Source organism: Schistosoma haematobium, chromosome ZW, assembly GCF_000699445.3.
Source record: "Schistosoma haematobium chromosome ZW, whole genome shotgun sequence".
NCBI classification, from domain to species: Eukaryota; Metazoa; Platyhelminthes; class Trematoda; order Strigeidida; family Schistosomatidae; genus Schistosoma; species Schistosoma haematobium.
The window spans coordinates 972,105-996,599 of record NC_067195.1 but is presented as its reverse complement, the minus strand read 5'-3'; the positions used below and the strand labels follow the sequence as shown (position 1 = coordinate 996,599).

At 37.2% G+C, this 24,495-nt stretch overlaps 1 protein-coding gene across 1 annotated transcript; it reads right to left on the bottom strand.

Moving 5' to 3' along the window:
• Nucleotides 1-8,102: 8,102 nt before the first annotated feature.
• On the bottom strand, nucleotides 8,103-13,860 carry RNF11_2 (RING finger protein 11). Its single transcript, XM_051218636.1, has 3 exons — nucleotides 13,706-13,860; nucleotides 12,196-12,350; nucleotides 8,103-11,201 (listed from the first exon to the last, which is right to left on the bottom strand). The coding sequence occupies exons 1-3, from the start codon at nucleotides 13,802-13,804 to the stop codon at nucleotides 10,841-10,843; spliced, it is 615 nt and encodes a 204-aa protein (XP_051070111.1). The 5' UTR covers nucleotides 13,805-13,860; the 3' UTR covers nucleotides 8,103-10,840.
• Nucleotides 13,861-24,495: the final 10,635 nt, after the last annotated feature.

Genomic DNA, 24,495 nt, shown 5'->3' with positions numbered 1-24,495 from the left:
AAGTCACTCACTAGTGAGCAGATGATTATTATCAGAAGGGGTTTGTGGAGATTTTTATAAATTTCACAGATTGAAATCATGAGTCAATTGAAGCTAGACCACCATGGAAAACCTGGAAGCAATGGACGGCCGTTTCATCCGAGTTTGGGACTTCAAGTGACTCATGATTTCAATTTATGAAATTTCTAAAAATCTCCACAAACCCCCTCTGTTAATAATTTTTTAGTTACCCTGTTCAATTCCATATCTACGTACTATCTTGTCGGGTTTATATAAAATAATTAAACCAATAGGAACCTATCTGCCAAGATTATATAGATTGCCATAATGTACACAAACTAAGGATCCAACTAAAACCAGTTTTAGATATGCATAACTCTCCTTATCATACTTACTTACGCCTGTTACTCCCAATGGAGCATAGGCCGCTGACCAGCATTCTCCAACCCACTCTGTCCTGGGCCTTCTTTTCTAGTTCCATCCAATTCTTGTTCATTTTTCTCATGTCTATCTCCATTTCTCGGCGTAATGTGTTCTTTGGTCTTCCTCTTTTCCTTTGACCTTCAGGATTCCATGTGAGGGCTTGTCTTGTGACGCAGTTGGGTGCTTTCCTCAATGTGTGTCCTATCCACTTCCAGCGCTTCTTCCTGATTTCTTCCTCCACTGGGATCTGGTTTGTTCTCTCCCACAGTACGTTGTTGCTAATAGTGTCCGGCCAATGGATCTGAAGTAGTTGGGCGTCTACGCAGTCCTTCATCCTGTTTAACAATACCCTGTTGAAGACTTTTGGCTGGTATTGATCGCTGCCTTCTTGTTCCTCCTTTCTAGAATCTTATCCAGTGTACCAACAGTGATCCATTCCTTGTGGTGGTGCTTCTTGTGACCCAGGACCTTGGTCGATTTGGATGATGTTCATTGAAATGCCCTCTTTCTTTGTTTTAAACGAGGCTTTGATGATCCTTATACTATAGCTAAATGGTTGGTGACTATATTGAAACGTCTCCATGAAAAACTTGTAAAACCTAGTGTTAAGTATGTATTCCAATTTGTTGACAAGATCAAAATGTAACATCATTATTCACAAATGTTCCACTCATAGAGACCGTAGAATATACATGTGAACAATTGAGTAAAAATGAAATTAAAACTACAGTTCCTATCAATGTCGTAAAAGAGTTATTGCTGAGATGCATCATGAATGTGAATTCCATGTTCAACGGATAAATATATAAACACACGGATGGTGTTGCGATGGGTTCACCATTAGGCCTTATACTAGATGATATTTTTATAGCCAAACTAGAAAATGGTCCACTCAAAAAGATTATCCAAAAATTCACATTTTACTGTCAATATATGGATGATACGTTCATCCTTTGAAAAGATAATCCATCACAGCAAGAGGTTCTTAGGCAGTTTAATTAAGTGAATCCAGATATTCAGTTTACATCTGAAGAAGAGAGTAATGGTAGATTAGCCTTTTTGGACGTACTCTCAACTACGAAAGCTGATGGATCATTAAAAAGGAATTTAAACAGGAAAAATACCTGTACAGGACAGGACACACATTTCCTTAGCTTTGTACCTCCGCAGTACAAAAGAAACCTGATCACAACTATTAGTTATTGAATATGCACTATATGTTCTACGGATATAGTTGAAAAAGAGCTAAAAACCTTGCGTAATACTCTTAGGGACAACGGATACCTTAGAAAGTTTACAATTAAATATATGTTCACGAAGGTGAGAATAGGCGAAATACAAATGGTGAATAAGAAATGCCTGTTCATGTGAAATATCAACTCAGAGATTACGGAAAACAATCCAAAAATTCTTTCAACGCCCGAGAACTACGATTAGTGTTTTCTACGTGCCCAATCGTGACGCCAAAGTTAGAAGATGAAGTGTCTAGAATGACCACCTTATTTTGTATTTATCAGTTCGACTGATCCTGCAGAGCAAGTCATATTGATCGAACTTCTAGGAATTTACATTTTCGTGCTGGTGAGCACCTCCCAGTGTTGCTCAGCAAAGGTCTGATGAAGATATTGCCCCATTTAGTGCGAATCGCTCATAGTGCCAGTATAAACCAATCCTTTTCAATTATTTATCAGATCACTAATTTCCTGCCAAGGCTTGCGAGACTTAAAGTCTTTCAAGTGGCTGAAATAGTAGCCATCTGCATGAAGAAACCGGAGCTACATGAATCAAAGAAATATCTTCAACCGCTTCTCCTCCCCTGGCCAACTAATCAATAGCAATCTTAGCTATTGAATGACCTAATTTGACTACTGTACTTAAGACCAATCATTCTCTGTTCTCGTTCTCTCCTCTTTGATCTTCTTGACCTTCTGCCGCCAGACATTTCACTTCTGATAGATGATATATACTACTTATATCTATCGACATCAGTAGCACACACTACACTATGACTGAATGGTCGTTTCATTTACTGTAGACAATTTTAATGCTTCTGAACTTTATATTTCACAATTTTTTAATCGACATGTAATGTAAAATTCTGGCGAAAAATACCACGAGACGCACTTTGGTGGTACAAATGTAAATAGGTACAGCATGGGAAAAGTGCCTATACCTGTGGTCCAGTTTTACAAGGATCTTGAGGTAACAGTGCGTCATGATGTTAAGACCACAGCTCACTACTGCGAGGTTGCAGCTGTAGGGTTTAGAACCCTATTGGCTCTAAGACGGATATTCACCAAGTTAGATACTACCATGTTGACTACAGTATACAAAACCTTAGTGAGAACTAAACTTGAGAACTGTGTTCAGACTGCAAGCCCCTGCTTAAAAGGAGACTCGGATATCCTGGGAAAAGTACAAAAGGCAGCTTCCGGTACAGTTCGCAGTACTCCAGGATTTACCATACAAAGAGCGGCATGAAAACCTAGACCTCTTTACACTGTCATACCACAGATTAAGAGGTAATCTCATTTTCATGTTTAGGATACTAAGAAATGATTTTGGACCTAATATATCCTCTTTTTCTTCCCACTAGATCTGAGCATCTCAGAGGATATAGCAAGTGAGTAGAAAAGCCAAGAACGAATAAAATACCCGTGACATACAGGTTTTCACACCGAGTCATCAATTCTTGGAACCTGTTACCCGAAGCAATAGTATTCGCACCTTCAATTGACTCATTCAAGAGAAGACTAGACACTCACAGAATCATAGGCCTTAGACCTTCTGTCTTTACCACACAAATCTGAATCTGAAGTGAATGATAACAGTACATTTTTAACTGTCAGGTATTGAAATTATTATGATTTAGAAAATACTTTCATGTGTGATGATACATTTCACTTGTAAATACAGCGAAAGTTCAGTAATAAGGACGAGTTTAAAATAATTGTGATTCATTTCCAATTAGTTCCTAGTCAATCAGAAAACAGCTTTCATAAATAGTTATATTTGCAAATAGAATTTTAAGCATTTCCATACTGTTTCTAGTTGGGTTTAAGCATTCACGGGCGCTATTGGACAGCTGTTTCGTTCTGGTATGGGGTTTGTTAACAATGCTCATACACGACCTAACCAAGGATCGAACTCCAGATATTCAAGCATGATATCATGTGAGTTATTTCCAAACTATAAGTATACTAATATTATTCCCCAAAGTGAGGAGGCTTTATTGAATGGTTTCAAATATGAAAAACATTTTGTCAAAAAATGGAATTTGAGCAACATTACAGATTAGAAAAAGATGAGACTGATCTCAACTAAGTGATCAATAAATGTTAACACCTCAGTCTTAAAGGAGGTTGTTGTGGACTGAATGACTTAATGGTAACATCTCAAACTGTGAGATTTGTTAATCCTAGTTCTCATCCCATAGGAAACATCACTTAACAGTTTGAAACTCGCATACCCATTTTATCAAAACTACTATATGGTCAAATAATTGTAATTCATATATAACACACATACTACTTAATTCAATCCAGATTCGTAATCAATCAACATGACAAATATTAAACATACCATGGCTGTGATTTAATTAATCATATAAGACTGGTCATCAATCAGAGATACATCTGCAGGCCCACAATGTCGTCTAATAATAATAAAAGATGGATAGTGGTTAGCAGTGGAATCCAGAAGGCGCGTTTCGCCCGATTCGGGACTCTTCACCTGGATGTACCTGCATCTCACAGAGTTGATGTTCACTCTGGGAGGGACTCGAACCCAGTACCATTCGCTGCAATTTCCATCGCGTTATCTACTTAACTACTGAGTCCTAATAGCTGAAATAGAGAGCATCCTGGATTTCACTGCTAGCCACTATCTATCTTTGTTTATAATGTTTGTGAATTAAGGCAATATTGAGGCAATACACACAGTATGTACATATGCCAATAAGAGACTGATCAATTGCAGTTCTAAATAACAATGGGACGATACAACTAAAACAACACCAAGTGAATTTAATAATAATGTTTCAGTTCTACTCGTAAACCTTAAAGGTCAACAGGGTTATTGAAACAATATCACTAACACAGTTATAAACAAACAAACAAACAAAAATATTTATCAAAATATAAATTATGTACTTCATACCCTCCATTATTAGTACCAGTAGCGTTAAATGGTCAGTTCATGATTAAGTTTTTTTCATATCAGATATATATATATATATATATATATATATATATGTATGCATCAAACAATTAATGAAAGCCAGAAAAAATACTGAACAACTAATTTGCTCTCATTCAATAATGTGGTTGACAGTGCTCACTTACTATTCCATGTATGGAACTTAATCATTATCCGTTCATGGAGTGAACCATAACAGATCGAAACTGTTAAGTTTTGATTTTATGTGTACATTTAAAAATAGAAATATTGCTGGCGTTTGCTAGGATCACAGGGTAAGTAATAGTGAGGTTAGACGCAGGGTATTAGGGAATGATAGTAAATCAGTTGATGAGGTTGTGAATCTTCATCGACTGAGATGGTTGGGCCACGTGTTATGTATGACTGAACACCGATGACCACGACGCACAATGCTAACCGGTGTTGGAGATGGTTGGAAGAAAGTTAGGGATGGCCAAACCAAAATGTGGCATCAGTGCTTGAAGTCACTAACTTCTATTTTGAGCCATGTTGGTAGATGTAGACTACTTGGTTGGGGTCCGCATGACTATCGTAACCAATGGTTGGAGACTCTTGGTGACATGACTCAGAATCGATCGATCACAATGGCGTCGGTGTATACACTCTCTGTCTTCCCTCAAACTAAGAGATTAAAATCGCTTCATATCTTTCTTTCCACGAACTAATTCTTTCTTCCTGTACCATATCCTTATCGCAATCTTTCTTTTATATATTACCACCTCTGAATTAGCTATTTTTATGAATCCGGTGTCCATCTTGTTGTGTTAATGAGGTATGGCAACTTGAACCGATGCACATATGTGCCTGGTCCTACGTTGCAGCTGACTGACTTTAAAAATAAAAGATTAGAATTGAAATCCAAAAATTGTCAAACTTTTATTGATCACTGGACTTTACAGAAATCGTGGGCTGATCCATGTTAGATCACTATGGAAAACCTAAAAGTACTAAAATGTTGTTTCGTCCTAGCATGAAACTCGTCAGAGGTGCACAACTCAGTCCCATGGTAGCCGGTGACCAACAATTTGTTCATATGCCTTTTGTTCCTTCAGGATACTGGAGCCCATGTGCACCATTGGTTTGTAATCATAGTTTTCCAACTCCCCTATGTAGACTCTCCATGTCCACCAACCCGGTTAGAGCGTCGGACATTCGCTTTTCGTCCTCTCAATTCCGTAAACAACACCCCCGTCACGAGAGGGCAGTGAATAGGACTTCCCTGGCAGAGGCTATATACGCGTGGCCATGTGAGAGCATTTGGAGAAGAAGAGCAAACTCTCCCCATACTCAGCCGTACCAAGGTATTTGGGGGCAACCAATGGAATACGACATCACACATACATGTTCTGGATTTCACTACTAATCACACTTCAAATATATTGGTGATAACCAAATTTGTTTTTTTGAAAATCCAAGTTAACTGTTCTCAAGTTCCCTACCTGATTTACTTCAACAATTTATTGATACTATATAGTGGTAATTACTATTCATTCGGAAAATACATTTTCTTAGACACTTGTATTTCACTAATATAATTGAATATATTAAGTACTAGATTACAGTAGTAACTAAATTACATAGTTGTTTAGATCACCACCACTTAACAGTTTCATTGATTCATATCACCAAGTGATTAAGAAAAGGGTATTTACGCAAGTTAGAAACAAATATTTGAAAAAAAAACCGGACAATTCACTATCATTGTATCATAATGATTGTAGGATAACACTAAAAATATAGCCATGATGGTAATATAAATGATTTAAAACTGACCTTAAACAAAGTACATACTATAAACTGTTGTTAGTATTATTATTATGAGAAACAATGTATGGTAACTATAAATTGTCTGATCAAATATTATGTTATTCATTATTGAAATTCTACCCTTAAATATAGAACATATTGATGTATGTGTAGTGTGTGCTACTTATATCGACATAATTAGTAGATGATGTTAGTCGTAAATAGACTGTCTGACAACAGAGAGACAAGAGGACCGAACAGTAAAGAATAGTCAGTCAGTTACGGGTATGAGGGCTGATATCACTTCCCGGCTGCCCACACCGTGGAAGGGTATTTCTTGAGGAACCTGAAAAGGAAATTGGATTAGTGTTGGTCTTAACGACCTGGGAGCGTGACCGCAGAGCCCAAGGGACAACTGCTTGAGGCCGGTCGCGCACGGCCTTTTCGTGGAAGGTTTTTAATGTGTTAGCTCCGTTCTTCAAAGGGCCTTACAGCCGGAGACAGAAATCAGTGAAGTAAGGTGAGGTGTGACATTTTTAGGGTCGACCTTTTCTAACCCCACCCTTCCTTGTGGGAAGGCAGCATCGCTGCAGATGCTGGTTGTCCGAGGGAAACACCTTACTGCTGTCACACCCCTCTACAGTCAGCAGTACGACTTCGCCCTCAGACCTTGAGTTCCTGCTTTTAGTCTTACCGCTCTCCAATCGACCTGCCTGGCATGGTAGAACCTATAGGAACATATGTTCCAGCCAATATAGCTCGGTTGGGTCATCACGATAGGCAAGCCCGACCACCGCGTCAAGGTAGCAGCTTCGGTCGGGAGTAAAGAATAGAAACAGAATGCAATTTGTATGAAAACGCAAGAACAATGTATGAGTTAACCTTTATAAATTATCCATTCGACTACTTCTATCTAACGCGATCTAAGCTATTTGAATAATGAAATATTAATAAAAGTACATCTTTAAAGAAATCCGAATGAAACAATCCTAATATGATGTAGGCTACTTATAACTATCGACAGATATAAGTAGTATGTAACACCAATTCGAAGTGGAATGCCTAACAGTAGAAAGTTGAAAAAATTGAATTGAAGAGAATGAGAACATAGGGTAATTTTCATGATAATGATGGAACGATGAAATCGGAGTTGATAAAGGATTTGTAGATGAAGCATCGAACGTATGTTTGTCACATTTTATGGGAGAACTTTGTATTAAATAATAGATTGGTTTTTCTCATCTCAGTTCTCGTTGATTATACTATCCCACACTATGAAGAAAAGTCAATGAATATAGAGTAATTTTCTACATAACAAATAGATATTAAAGGCAAGACGCTTGACTACAATTAACTAATTAACAAACGATGGAGAATAGTTTTGGCTGAGAATATGGAGTTTGTTCTCCACAACTATTTTAAATCAAAGGGACAACAGACAACTTATTTCATTCTAGTACAGGACCCCTCAGTACGGAATAAACTTAGGATTTTAAAGTCTCGCAAGAATAGAAATATTTCAAGACCACTTGTTATTGTAAAGTCTATGTTCCTTGTTTTAGTCGACTACCAACTATCATTTATTGTTCTTAGTGACACATCTACCGGTGTGGACATCTAAAGGTATCCCACTCATTATGCGGCCTGAATAACATGCGTTTAATCCTTGAATAAACTGTAAGTGTGATGATGATGTACATTAGAAGTTGAACAATCTCTGCAAATCAAGTATGTTTACAAATTATTTTTTACGTTTACATGAACTTCTCTACAAAACTGTTATCAATGATGCAAAAAAAAAGAAAAACTTCTTTTTAACTGCCTTGTCCAAATAAACCGCTTTATATGTATCGATAAAGAAAACAAAAAAAATCAAGATGAATCCCAATTGCTAAATATTGATTAACGTCCAAAACATTATTCTAAGCCTAATTGATCAATGTATACAAAAAAAAGCAGAGAACAACGTTAACTGTTCAAATGCCCATAGGTCAATATCATCAAAGAAGATAGTTACTAGGAATGCGCAAAGATAAATGAAAAGAACAAAATCTATGAAGAATATAATCAAACAGGGGAGTATGTTATTCATAAAGTGAACTAGTTGAGCATTCTTTTATGATGAATTAAGCATTGATGATATTTGCCAGAATAATCAATTAAGTTATCCAAATTAAAGAACACAATAAAATCAAAATTATCATACTTCTATTACTACTACTACTACAACATTGGAAATCAACTATTCCATACAAAATAAACAACAGTCAAGTTCATATATATATACACACACAAAAACAAAGTATAATCCGGTTAAACTTATCAACATATACATAGTTGTATATATACAGATTACAATACAGTGGCCCAAGACAGAGTTGGATGGAGAATGCTGGTGAGCGGCCTATGCTCCCTCACGAGGAGTAACAGGCGTTAGTAAGTAAGTACAATACAATGACAAGAACCCACACAAAACAACAACGAAATCTAAAAGAATCATGTTGAATACTTTAAAATTACACATAATTACCTTTCTTTTATACAATTCATATAGTAACTATATCAAAGTCAATCAGTTAGCTACAAACATAGAACCAAGCACATATATGCATTGGTGTAAATTGTCATACCTTATTAACACAACAAAATAAACAACATTATATTCATAGAAATAGTTACTTGGATACAAAGAGAATTACTTCGATTATGTCATAAAATGAATACAACACATTATGGTTTTGTTTTTTTGTTTAAAATGAATGAAATAATCAAATAAATAAACATCTTGCCCCTTCTTTTTTAAAGAAAAAACATATCACAACAAGACTGAATGAATATCCCCCCTACCACCACCACTACTACTACTACCAAAAAATGAAGAGAAAAGAAGACCTAATAATTTCCTATAATTTGTTGATAAGGCATTATGTAACTAACCAAAGTAATGACTCAAATGGGAAATAATGAGACAGAACAACAACAACAACAACGAACAAACAAACAAAACATTCAGTTTATAAAACAAAACAAAAAACATTTCATTATTATTTGTCATCTTTTAAGGCGCTTCTTCACATACACCCCCCGACATACACACACACACAAAGCAAAGGGATAATTGACAAACACTTTAAATACACTATAATTTACAGTTTAATGATGATCGTTCCTTTGTTTGAAATGACAAATGAAATAAATAGATTATTATCACAGGGATCAAATGTAAACTTTATCAATATAAAAACTGCTATGATAAACATGAGATAATTCTGCTTTTTTTTTAAAGAAGAACCAAAAGAAAAACAATAATCTCTTTAAAATCAATCAAATTAAAATAGAAGATAAACCAGAAGAGTACAACATTGAAACTTATGTATATATACATACAGATACAATAGGAAGAGGAATAATGAAACTTTATAAATTCACTAAATGATACTAAATGTAATTGTTATCATATTTAAGACTATTGTTATTGTACATATAAAACATTACAACATAAGTCAATCAGTCAGTCAGTAACAACGTAGAACTTCGTACGTACGTACATCAATTCAAGTTGCCACACCACATTACAACATAGATGCAGTTGTCGATTCAAATCCCATAGTCGAATAGGTAGTGAGAGTATAAGCAGTAATCGGAAACATTAAGATTTGAAGATGTTATTCAAGGAGTATAATACAATGAAATAAATTTGGAAAGAGGAAAAGAAAAGGGATATAGTGAATAAGGAAATTAAAAGTAAACTAACAAAACATTGATTTAAAGAGAAATAAACAATATATATACATATATTACTTAATATATTAATAATAATAATGATTACTATTATTATCTTAGCCCCAGAGGGGTTCCAGGCGGAATCATTAGGGATGAAAACAAAATGAGCAATAATAAGAACAAGAACAACAACAATAAAGTAAAATAAAAAAATTACATAAATTAAAAAGAAAAAAAAAAGAAAGAACATGAAGACTATGGTGAATATTGGTGGTACACATATGACTAATGAATATGTCCAATTGAAATGTAAAGCTTTGATAAAATAATAAGAATTGAGCATGAATTTGTATTACTCATATAGAGATGAATGACAATCAACACAATTCGATTAAGGAATTCAATGAAAATTTCTATAATGAGATATATATGAAGAAATAAAGGTGCTTATGACACTATTATTATTATTATTATTATGCAGTAGAACTATGTATTGTTATTATTAATAACAATTAATGATAGAAATAATAATCTATACATTCTTGATTAGTTACAGTTACAGATAGTTGAAGTTGAATTCATCAATAGCACAGTATATAGATGCAGAAACAAATAAAGCAAAAGATATGAATTTAAATGGAAGACAGATTGACAGAAACACATCTTAGTTATATATATATATCACAGATGACTGAAGCGTGTCAATGATCGATATTACACTGATTGAGTATCAGTTGATATTTGGGCAAGAGTCATTTGCTAATGACTGATTAAATCCGGGAGATACTACTACTTCTGTGGATGATATAACAGGGTTAGTAGTATTATTTGTTGTTGGGGATGAATCACACGTCACTGTCGGTGCAACAGTATTTTCTGATGAGAACAGAATTTGTGTTCTTGGCGCCGTTACTGTTGTTGTTGTTGTTGTAGTAGTCAGTGAAGTATCTGGTTCTAAATTTAAAAGGCATGTAGGACAACTAAATGAACGCATAAGCCATTCATCAATACATATACGATGATAAGTATGTAGACAGGGCAGGTAACGTACTTCATCTCCAAGTTTTAAATCATTCATGCATATAATACACCTAAAATAGTAATTAATTACACATTATATATATAGGTCAACGGTTATTTATATAAAGTAATATAAAATTAGATTCAATACAAGTGATATCCGGTGGCACAGAACTCCTAAATCGATATTCGCACGATAATTGTTAACCTACTACTGCAAATGTTGGATGATAGCTCGAATTCAGTTGGAACACATCACACCAGTCATTCCTTTATTAAAAAACATAAGCCTGGGATGCATGTGCATCGACTTAATTTCCCATACCATATAAACACACAGAGATGAGTAATAGCTGTCAGAGTAATAGCTGCAGCTCACATTGTTATCGTTTTTTCTAAATCTTGTGTCTTAATGTTTAATAATTTTACCTCTTTACTTCCATTCTAACTTTTATCTTTAGCTTTTTATCATCAATGATACTGCTATTACGACCCCTTTGTTTCTCATCGTATTAATTGCCTTCCTTGTTGTGCTGCTGTTAAAAGTGGGAGCGTAAAGTAATAAAAATTTGTAACCCAGTTGAGTCACACTGGCCAAAACACTATTTCCTTAAATTTTCAAGCACGCTAGGCATCATAGTTGGGAAGCATAAGCAGCAAAGACAAGGTCTGATGCCGAAGTTGTACTTCAGACTGTACAAGAGGGTGACGACAGTAACGTCCTTTAGACAAAGTGTCTGTACCAAAAGTAGTCCGCCTGAACTTGTTCCACAGACGTTTTTCGATAGACGTGAGGCCTTAAGATTATGGAGCTGACACTCCGAAAACTATTCCAAAAAGTTTAAGTGGCATCAGGCTTAGGCAGTTATTCATCTGACCATGTAGTTGCGCTTTCAAATCGTCGAGACTACTGATAATCCAGTTCCATTTTCTGCCCTCTCAATAATAGTTATCTACCCGCATTGAAAAAGTGGGAAGTGACAACCGCTCTCATACTTCTAAAGGTACTTGAGATGGATAGTAAAACAAGAAGCGAAATAAGCACATATACATAAATTTTCTTACTCTCTTAATTTCTCCTTATTCACAGGTACATAATTTGTTAGAGGAAGAAATTGAAGCATGTGAATACGTTTAACAATTTGTATTTGTTCCTCCTCTGTCAGATCGGATGCAAGAATAGGCAAGCCTGGACTTATATGATAAATAGGCACCTGATGCTGTTATTTTCAAAGAGAAAAAACGAACACAACAAAGTTAGATATAAAATAAATATGGTAACTGTGTGCGTTAACTAGGTGACACTGAAGTGAAAACTCCCGACCATAGCAGCTATAATGACGTGGTGGTCGGGCTTGCCTATAGTAATCAACTAATCGAGCTACATTGCCTGGAACAACCGTTCCTCAAGGTCCTAACATGTCAGACAGGTCGGTTGAAGAGCTGTAAGACTAAAAGTGGCGAACCCAAGGTCCGAGGCCGAAGTCGTACTGTTGATTGTACAGAGGTGTGATAGCAGTAAGGTGTCTCCTCCAGACAACCAGCATAATAGCGATGCTGCCTTCCCACAAGGAAGGGTGGGGTTAGAAAGGGTCGACCCTAAAAATGCACACCTAACCTTACTTCACGGATATCCGTCTCCGGCAGCAAGGTCTCAACAAGTACGGAGCTAACACGAAAATAACTCACAAAATGGTCGTGTGTGACTGACATCAAGCAGCTGTCCCTTGGGCACTGCGGTCACGTTCTCAGGTCACTAAGACCACCTCTAACACAATTTTCTTTTCAGGTATCTCTAGAAGAACCCCTCCACGGTTGGGGCAGTCGGAGAGCGATAACCACCCTCATACCTCTAAAAGCACTCAAGATCACTGACTGACTGAAGTAAAAACTAGAACACCAACTCATAAGGGATGAATGTGCTTTTACTGGTAATACCATGAGACAATAATCAATCCATCCCATCATGTACAATAGACCATTCCTTTCCTTCTCGACTATATGTTAGACGTTACTATTTTATATCTATTTGCTTCTTGTCTACTGATATTTTTTAGGTTTTTTTATTTACAGAAAGCTCAAAGCCTGAGAACAAACAGAAATCCCGTGTTATACATGTCTTACCAACGAGTGATTAGAACTCCGAACCTACTTTCTAGTGAATTCAAATTCATATAATACTAGATACTTATAGAGCGATATCAGCAAATAGCTAACACAGACTTGCGACCTCGTACTTAACGATTAAGTCTGAATCTGATACTTGTATAGGATGTAGAAAAATGGGACGCAAGAAACACACGGCAGTCCTATGTCAATATTTTTATGGGGGCATTAATACACTTAGTACTAATCGAGAAAATTAAGCATTACGGATAAGAATTTAGATAGGAGTTGACTGATCACTTGGTTCATGCCGTCTTCTACAAAAGCGGATATCGAACATATAATTATGTGAATCATCTCCGTTTATCATATTTTGATGAAATTTGAGCTGACTTAAGGAAAGATTTCCGCATATTTTAGTCGTTTAAACTACAATAACGCGAGATATAATTGTAAGCAATGGACTTGCATCTGTCCTAGGGCTTTCATCCTGATCATCTTGAGTTTCGTAAACCTCTTGATCCAGAAGGTAAGAACTTTCACTTCGAAATCCAAAACAATTCCCCATAATCTTTATGTTAGATTATGCATGTCGAAATCATGAGCGTGAAAACTTGGGATCAAACAACGCGCAGTGACCTTCAGTCTTCGGTAATAAGGATAGGTCTATCAACCTATATTAATCGTTGCAGTCTGTAACACTGTGGGGGCTCAAATCTCGTTTTGAATATAATAACGGAATGTGCTGGTATTACGTGTTCTGGTAGAGAATTCTAGCTCCCTCAAATGCAAGTTGTTGCTTCAGGACTGGTCTGCGTCAACACCTGAACTAGATAGGGAGTGAAGTAGTCGAACGCGTTGACAACTTCACTTATCTTGAAGTCTGATCAGCCCTAAGGGGTTGGTATCTGACGAAATCTCAGCACGGATTCGAAAAGCTCGCTTGGCTTTTGTCGACTTGCGTCACCTTTGGCGAAGGCGAGATATTGCGCGGCAGTCCGTTCTGTTTTACTTTACGGCAGCGAAACATGACCATTAAGAGTAGAAGACACTCGTAAGCTATTAGTATTTGACCACAGATGCCTTAGAAATATTGCTGGCATCTGCTGGGATCACCGTCGTAAGTAATAGTGAGGTTAGACGCAGGGTATTAGGGAATGATAGTAAATCAGTTGATGAGGTTGTGAATCTTCATCGACTCTAATTCTTTCTTCCTGTACCATATCCTTATCGCAATCTTTCTTTTATATATTACCACCTCTGAATTAGCTATTTTTATGAATCCGGTGTAGTAACTCATCACCTGATGTGAGAAACGGAACTCCAGACGTAGACTATTTGATCTCAGTTGTTGAACTTTCCTAGTCATCACTTTCAGTTTGGGAAGGACAGGAGGCCCGATGGCCTGTGTTAGTCCTGGCAATGGTGGTCCCTCAGTTGATCCAACTTTCTTTTGAAAGAGTCGACGGATGGAGCCTCAACCGCGTGCTGAGGTAGTGAATTCCACTCGATGATTCGATGGGAAAGTCGATAGTCAGCTGACAAGTAATTTGTTCTCGGCTTATGAACTTTTTGGGTGTCCTCGTAAATTCTCTGTTTTGGAAGACAAGAAAAATGAGGGCATATCAGGTGCAAATTTGGCACTAAGCAATTTGAAAACTGTAATCAAGTCGCCTCTAGTTCTGCGATATAACAACGGGAAAAGGTTCAGCTTGGCCAGCCGAGCTTCATACAGAAGCTTCGCTATTCCGGGAATCAGCTTGGTTGCCGTTCTCTGAACCTTTTCCAAAAGCTCACTGTCTTTTTTTAAGCAGGGGCTGGCCGCTTGTATGCAGTGCTCAAGTTTAGGACGTACGAACACTGTATACAAAGTCAAAAACGTCTTAGCGTCGACATGACTAAAAGCTCTACGTACTGACCATAACGTTCTAAAACCTTTGGCGGCCATTGCACGGCAGTGTGCAGTAGTCTTTAAGTCTTGGCTAACGATGACTCCTAAGTCATTATATGTCTGGACGACAGTCCTAGACGGAATGAAAAGACAAGATATATTGATATGACTCCTAAATCTTTATAGTCCATTACTTTGGGTAACATAAATCCACGTATTGTGCAGTGATACAAGTCATCATAGTTATCTAATTGCATCACCACACTCTCGTTAGAATTCACTTCTAGTGACGATCCGTCCATCTGTGCCAATAATGAGTTGCGATCATCCTGTAATTCTATAGCCCAGTTTTCTCCTAATGATCAGTATCTTTTTCAGATTGGAATTTGTGTGTATTGAGAACAGAAGTCTAACGTCCTGTGTTACCAACTTTCTAGTAAGCTTCTATTAGCTTCTAGCGTCAACCAAAGGTGCAGCCACCACTTCGTCGGGTAGCAAGTTTCAAGAATCGATGGCTTAGTGTGAAACTTGTATACCACGGATACTTTGTCCGTTTTTGAATTCTGAAATCCTTTATTATTTCCTACAAGCTGTCATGACCTATAAGGAATAAATATAAGAGATATATTAGGTCAAAAACCATCTTTAAGTGTTCTATACGTCAAAATCGGTTCACCTCATGAACTGAGGACGGACAGAGTAGAGAGTTGTAAGACCTTTATAATCTAAAGATAACAATCCAATCTGATCGGAAGTCAGGGACGGAAGAATTCGTAAATGTATCTGAAAGGTTGTCAATAAGTTGAGAAGCGTTTGATCTAAGCCGGCTAATTGGTGTAAGGGATACTTAGCTAGACGTAACCACTCGTGATCTAGTACGGCTGTGTGACCGAGCGTATTCAGCTAGGGTGCTAATGAGGCCAAGATCAATCTCGAAAGTCAACAGAGCTATCTGTTTTAGAGAATCATCTACCTACATGAACACATAGGGTTGTGAACCCCTTAGCTGCAACCGCGAGACAGTGTGCTGTTGTCTCAAGATCGTGACTCACTATTTTCCCAAGTGTTGCGAGACTTGAAAAAGGACACTAACATTCCTCAACGCTGTAGCTGATTATTGTTGCATTTCCAGTGTGCATATAGACACACTTATCATTGATGACAGGCCTCAACTATGTTTTAGACTAGCTAATCATAACGTCTAGGTTCACCTGGTGTGTACGTACACTTGCCTCCCACACTACTTCTCACAAACTCCCAACGTTATCAAAATAAAATAGCATTGGGAACTCAGAGATACTCATTAGTACATTTACATATGGCACAAAAAGCAAGAGAGCCAGAACGTGGCTTTGCGGTATTCCCACAGGAACTGGTTTTCACTAGAAACATTTGGAATTTATGCCCAATTTCTGCTTATGACCTACCAGAAAAGTTTTGGTTCACTTTAGAAGAGGTCCGGTAATTTATGAAGTTTCCAGCTTCGAAAGAAGTCTGTTTTGTAGAACCTTATCAAATACTTGGCTTATGTCAATTTTGACAATATCAGCTTATTTCCCGTTATCACTAGAATCTGTCAAAAATTTCTTGCTATAAAGAGGTAAGCGGTGCAACATAATCCTTTCCCGAAGCCATGTTGTTCACTGTTTTGTAAGTTGCTGGTTTCCTCAAAGACGTAATGGCATAGTATTTACTGCGAAAGATGTGAGGCTGATGAGATCGTGGTTTGATGAAAGTTATTTAGTGTGAGAGTTGCCTCCTTACAGTCTCTAGGTAACATCTGGTCAAACAAAATCTAGGATAACGTAGTTAGCAGGTTAGTGTAATTTATCTTACAATGTTTGGGTGTAGTTGACCACATCATGTCGATTTTTCTGTCTGACGTGCTTGGTGCCAATAGTAAGTCCGTAGTGAGTGGCCAATTAAGTGATATTCGCTCTCGGGTGAGTATTTGGTTTAGAGAAGGCTCATGAGTTAAGACTGCATTGAAGTAATCTAACATGACTTCTACTTTGCCCTGGCCTTCCTCTATGGTTTGAGAGACACTCTTTTCAGTAATTAAACTTGGAATCTATGGGTGTGTTTTTGTTCTGTAGTCGATCCATGAAACTAACCGCTTTAGCTGCTCCATCACAGACTGTGGCAATTTATTTTCAGATTTCTTTTCAGTTGCATAGTTTATACTTCTACGATTTCGAACAAACTAGTAACATTCCACCGTACTTTCTGTCCAGAAGCTACTGGAGTCATTCCGGTGCCTCTTCTTTTGCCTAAGTGGGCGATAAATCTCACGGTCCCTCGAGGATGAGTGCGTCTTTCTTTCTCGGGACCGCTGAGCAACTTCGTCACATAGCCTCTAAAAGTGACTGCATGCCTCTTCCACTGATGCACCAAAATCCAATTTTCAGCGTTCAGCCAACGCCTCAGGGTTGATCGCTTTTACATGCTCTTCCTATACCAGATGAGTCACAGCGTCTGGTTGACAGACTATAGCAGCAATCAACGTTTATATGAGAAAAAGCAGTTTGTGAACGATAAAAATAATAATAGTAATACTAATAATAGCGAGTTAGCTTCATGATGGCTTCTCCCAGAGGGTGAAAGGGACTTTTTTGACTAATATCACCGTGGGTGAGAACTAAATAAAGAATAGAATAAATGTGTTGTGTATCTTATCTAGAGGGACCTGCAGTGTACCGAAACAAAGTTAGGGCGACTGACGTTTGTATCAATGAGTTGTTAGCCAGTATTACTGGCGATCTTGTGTATTGAAGTTGAGTTCGTTGAGGTTTATTCACCTTGATCAGGATTTTAGAATATTTAAGAGGACGTCTTCGTATACACATGCAAGACTGCCACGTTCAAAATTTTGCTCGCTTCCGCTATTGACGTACGGCATATCGATTTATTTGCAACTTACGAACCCAAAGTAACGATAGAACCGAGCTCCAATTTAGGCACCAAATTTCATTCGCAATTTACGAAGTCGACTTAAATGCTATTCCAAAATAATTATAACAATTACAAAGCGAAAAAACTCTCAAATAGAAAACCAAAGACAAATAGAAACCAAAATGTCCGAAAATAATCATATAAATAAAGAAGTTCAAAGGTTGATTAAAACAAATACATTCAAAAACCCAGTGAAATCAATAATATTCGATATGAAGGTTTCTAATCAGTTAAATGTCTCCAGTTTTCCTGTAACAAGGACTACGGCAAACCACGACTTATTCCACGTCCTGCTTATCGTATTCCAGCTGGTGCCTCACAAATTCATACGTCCTTGAGTCGTGTGTCACTCTCTCTACGGCTCATATGGTTCAGGTGCTTTCCAAGTGCATAATAATGTAGCCTCCTACACAATTTAGTCTGCCGATCTGACAAAGAAAGACCTGAGTCCCTAGGAGTATATCAAGTTCCCTCATGAAGCATTCCTGAGAGTTGCTTGTACCATCTCAGCTAATAGCGAACTCCAAGACATGACTGTCCGTAAAGAAAAGGTTTTCATACACCTTAGTTTGCTGAGATCTATCTTCAATTTCTGGTTGTTGTCTCTAGGTTTTGTACTGAAACTGGCCATAAGTAAGCATTTTAGAGGGTGCTCAAGTATGTTTGGGAAGCCATAAGCCTTTACAACATCACTACTGGGTCCCTTATAGTTAAGTACTTGAGCCGTCGGACTGTTTTGTGGCTCGTCTTTGGGTACGTTTTAGAGTACTCTTATCGTCATGCACTAGAGGAAAATACATTACATTTCCGTACTCGAAATGAATCTGAATAAAACTATTGACAATAAAATGGAAATCATTGGTGTTGAACTAGCTGGAATGTACTTCAACGTTACTAGCACAAAGTTTTCTCTAAAAGTATTTTTATCACAGTTTATGTGAGATTTAGAATATACTCTGTTATAAGAGAAATCCAAAATATTTAACCTACTAAAAATTATTATTGTAAATATCCATTTTGCTAGCTTTTGAAATATCTGTTTTACCCAAGGTATGAACTTGATTTTTTCATATTTTGACCATGAATTTTTTATGTATATTGTGCCTTTGGTTTAGTGTTTCGCTATATTTAGCCTGATAAACCAGAAAGTTTACTTTGACATTAAAAGATTAATTTTTCTATAAATAGTCACTTCATATCCATCAGCTTAAGCATATTAAAAAGACCTGTATGATCGGGTGTATTTAAGGGGTATATTTCATCTACTTCCTCTTGAGATTGAGTATGGCGGTTCTTCTACCCACCACATCCAGCAAGCTGGTGACCCAAGGGTAGCAATCCATAAAGCAATGTTGCTGAGGCAAAAGTATGTTCACAAATGACAAGTACTCGCGTATGCAATGCTGCATCAGAGATTCTTAAGCCTTTCAGTGTGTTAGAAGAATTGTTGCTGACCGATAACTTGAACGATCATTGCAAAAGCTTCGCCAAAAACTGGTGTGATTTCTGCCAGTTCTTCATTACTTGAGCGCGTCCCATTGCCTTAATAATCAGATAACATTAGTAGTGTAAGATCTAAACTAATGTTTGGACTAAAGAATACGCGCCCTTGCAATAGCAATACAGTCCTGTAGAATGTTGTGAAGTAATTTTTTGCATGTTCCTTCCATTTAAAGTACTGACAAATCGCACTTTCAAGCCAATTATCCAGGTTGTAAATGGCAAATATTATCGGCTTCATTTGAAATCCTACATAAATTAACCAGCGTCTGTGGCGGCTGATAAACACAAATTTTTATCACTACTATCTACTGTTCTTAACTAAATATTTATTCATAACAGCTTTCGCAGTCCACATCTTTTACGCATAAGGTTGTATAGCATTGATTCCAGCCACACGATCCTCGAAGTTGAACATGATGTAGCTATGAAGGTTACTGCTCAACATTTGACACGGAGAGATCAGTGATACTGAATGCGGAAACAGCTAATGGAAATACCATGAATTAGTCATGCAATCGCAGTCATATAACCTCTCGCTCACTGTGTCAAATGTATTACTCTTTTCCCAGCTCAAATTTGTTCTTCAGAAGAGCCAGACCTCATATTGCTGACTAACACAGTAGGACGAGTCGGCTCAGATGGTGATGTGACTTCCACGTAAGATCTCATCGAATAATTATTATCCATGTTATTTCCAAACTGAGGTTTGGACTGAAGAATAATTGTTTAGGTGGGTTAGGTACGCGCCCTTGTCCGGTTAAAACAAAAACAAAGTGATTGGGCAAAATGATGGTTCTGGAATTAATTACAGATTTGAATGTACATTATTACTTAAACAAATATGACCACCCAGCTACTCAACAAATAATTGTTCAATTGATCAAATCTTAATTACAATGAATAAGGAAGTTCATAAAGGATGCGAGAAAATTAACAATCACAACAAATAAATGTTATTCTATTCTGTCTGGATAGACCACGCACAGACTCGTTTAAACGATAATATTTAGGTTGCTTTATAACACAGTGTTTCCAATTCTGGAAGAGTGCCTCAATTCACAATCAAGAATGAATAATTCCAGTCAGTACAAGCAACACAATCAAAGGGAGGGACAAACCAATATGGCTGCCATCAAGACCAAGGATCAAGTAAGACAACATAAGTACAGTTCAGGAAGAAACACGGAAACTTGGTGAAGGTGTAAGAAAAATAAAAACTATAATAAAATACAAATATTACCGACTCGAATGGCATCAAAAAGACTAACACAATGTACAAGTAAAGGAATCGATAGAAACAAACTTCAAGTGTATAAGTGGAGGGATTTCCACACACAATGCATTCAAAATAAGTCTTACACGTATTGTTTTCAAGATTGAAACTGCTGACGTTGCTTATCTGCATGTATTCCTCCCATTTGTGCCTTCTTAGTTTAAACATGCAAATAGTTTGATTTATACAACGTTTGGAGGCCGTTTTGAAGATAAAATGATCTACACGGAGTTTCGTTTAAGGTAAGACGTTTCAATGAACACCTGCATCAATTAAGGGGCATACTTCCGAGTCCATTTTCTGTAGATCGTCTTTTAAAACTGAAAAATCCAGCCGTTTAACGTTCCAAATCTTGCTGCTAGCAGCCATTTGTTTATCAGAATACTGTTTTCAGCACTATACTTTATAACTACACGTAATTCCATACCTTCAGCTTCTTTCAGAACCACCTTCATTTATACAGTTTTTTATTCACTCATACCTTGTTTGCACTTATTTTCTTTAACATATTTGAATGATCTTGCTTGATACGTATCTTAATAAAAGAGGATTATACTGAGTAGTCATACCTCAACTATTACTCCATGATCATCGTCTGCTCTGCTTTTCGTCCCTTCCTTTTCTTACAGCCTTTTTCAGACCCCTCGAGATATGCCACCGAAAACAGATATGGAACGGGTGACTTTGTCTCGCACCATCTTCAAAGCCTCAGATATTCCTGGGGCATATAAGGTTGTGGTTTCTAGAAGCCCCCAACTTCACGTGGATCTATTCATGATCATCATCTGCACGTCGCAACGCAACCTTCATAATGCACATCAACTACGATATTGAAAATAAGCTCATAACTAAAACCATCTATATCCATAAATTATAAAATATCAACCCAGCTGAGTAATTTACTACAGTGAAAATTGTATCTTTTGTAACAATTCGATCTTGCCCGTAACGTGTCATGCCTCATATAACAGTGTTACTTGAGAATAAATTATTATTATTATTATTATTATTATTAACTAATTATTCTCGCGTTCACAGTTTTTGATCTCTCTATGTTAAATGTCAAATATGGATTTTCTCACTTGTTTCATGTTCAACATTAAGGATCATTTGTTGAGAATCAATACCACCACAGGGTAAACGAAGAGGCTAACTAGATCTTCAGCTCCTCCAAAACCATCCAAGTGACTTCCGTGGTGGAACGAAGAAATGAACGTCAAGATAGGTGATGTATAGGAACGATTGTATCCATTTTGGTTGCATCAAGTTAACTATGGTCAGCACATGAACACTAGCTTTGTTCCTGAGTGATAACCCTCACTCCACTGAATCTGTCATATCTACGACTGAGAGATAAAAAGCATTTCAGGCGTTGAACAAATCAAAACAACGAAATTATGAGACAATTTATTTTTAGGCTGGTATGGCTGCCTTTGGCGGCAATTTTATTGTCCGATGTGATTGAAAATGATTATCACTGCTCAATGTAACCATGTAGATAAAGTTTGTGATCAATTATGTAGGTCATTTCTCAGCGCCTGGATGGGTCATATACAGCTTCGGTACTCAAAACTGGGAAACCCATTTTATGTTTGAGGTTAAAAGTTACACTAGCGGTTCAATTTCAAGCTCCTGACTGGATTCCTGGTTTGTTTTCTTGACGGATAGGTTACTCGTGCCCAGCTGTGGATGAATTTACCCGTTGTCGGTACCCTATTCACACCACCGTTTGGACGAATTTAATTGTTTTCGAAACCTTTGGAAATCGTGGTAATGATTCCTGTGCTTAATAGTTTGAGGTGTAATATTGAAGGGATGCCAGTTCTTCATTTTCGGTGAACTATTACCGGAAAATGCGGACATTTTCTATGATCGCTTGATCACGAGGCCCTACTAGCAGACTTTGGTTCCAAATCGAAAACACCCGAACATTCTGAGAATCGTCTACAGTGGCGCGTGATTACATACTGAGGTAAGCGATTATTTCTGAGAGATATTGTTATTCTATATGGTTCAAACATCAGTTGTTACCAAGCGTGAATCGGTACTCACATCTTAATTATTCTCTGACGTTCGACGATACAAAGCTGTCACTTATGTTCCCTCGAAACCATAGCATCCTGAGAGAAAAGGTCAGTGAAAATGGTTTTTGACGTTTTCGGAAGGAAAACATGGCAATAAAACGTGTAAGAGCCCCAGTGGAGACCACCCAGTTCCTCAGTGAGACATCTCTAGCAATTTAAGCAGAAGAGAATAGCAGTAGGAGATAAACAGAGGAAACTTCTTTCTGGGTGCAATTTGTTAGAAGTGATATATGAATATCCCAGCTGATGAGACTACACTATCGGCAGCTGAATATCAAAAATGGATACGCCATGCAGATCAAATACCGGGAAATTCTGACACGTCGCAGAAATCTAAAAACGTGGGTTTGTGTAGGAAACCTCAGACAGCGACTCAGAAGACTGTAGGATGAGAACAGAACCTTATGAGAAATTTATTACTGAAATGCAGGAGAGCACAGTTTCTCTAGTTATGCCTAAAAAGGGAAGCGTGCAATGTTTTCAGGGGAAGATGTCGATGATGATATCTTAGTTGTTGCTTGCGACAAGTGACCAGTCAATTTTTTCTTTTATTTATTCGATTTACCTGGACTGGTCACGTTTTACAAGGGTCACAACGTTAGTCATTTTCCCATACGTATCCACAATGACAAATGGTAGTTATAACCTTTTTATCAAGTGGAAAGATGATGTGAACAGACAAATGAAGAAGTCATGACAAGCAGTGGAAGCTGTCTTGGAGAATATCATATCACTTAATTCAAAATTTATAAAATACTAACGTTTGGTTCTGTCCCTGGTTATTCCTAAGCTGTCGTTTGATGTATGATTCACTGCCATATCCTTTTCAGTTCCAAAGCCTTTGCAATTCAAACGTGACATTTTGTAAACATTTTTATATCCTAATGCTTTGTTTGGACATAACTGTATTTTTCGAATTGTTTGAGCTTTGTGGTAGCGTTATTTATTTATTTATTCATGCATCTTTTTATACTAATCCAGACTGGAAGTCAAGAATAAGTCTTCCAGTTGACTCGCTTTTGCCCTCACTTTCACTCATCGACCAGTCACAGAATAGAATAGTTTTCGTCTCTTTTTTCCAGAGCCATTATTCTCAATTTAGACCCACGTGTTTCTGGCCCTAAGTTTGAACCAATTAGCCAATCATTTCAGGCCTTTAATCTAGATTAAGACAACTCCCCGACTCTACATTACTGGGTAGGCAGATCCATATTTGAGAGACTTAGTAAAGTCAACTGATCACAGAGAAAGTGTTTCCTGCCATGCGGAGAGCATTGATCTGTACCTCAAAACTTGACACTAACACATTACAAAATATTAAGTGGATTATTAGCTTAGAGGTAATTACCCAACTACCTGTTCAAAGAATTAAAACATCTAAGGCAAACTAGACACGTAGTCCTATCGTCAAACGGCAGATTAATCCAACAATTTCCAGTAGCAACACTTGAACACAGAGATGCAATATGGAAGCACCCCACGAAGAGAAGTAGTTGAGTAGAATTATACGAAGACAGTCTTGAAATGGTGTATGATGAACGGACGGTGGTGGTAAC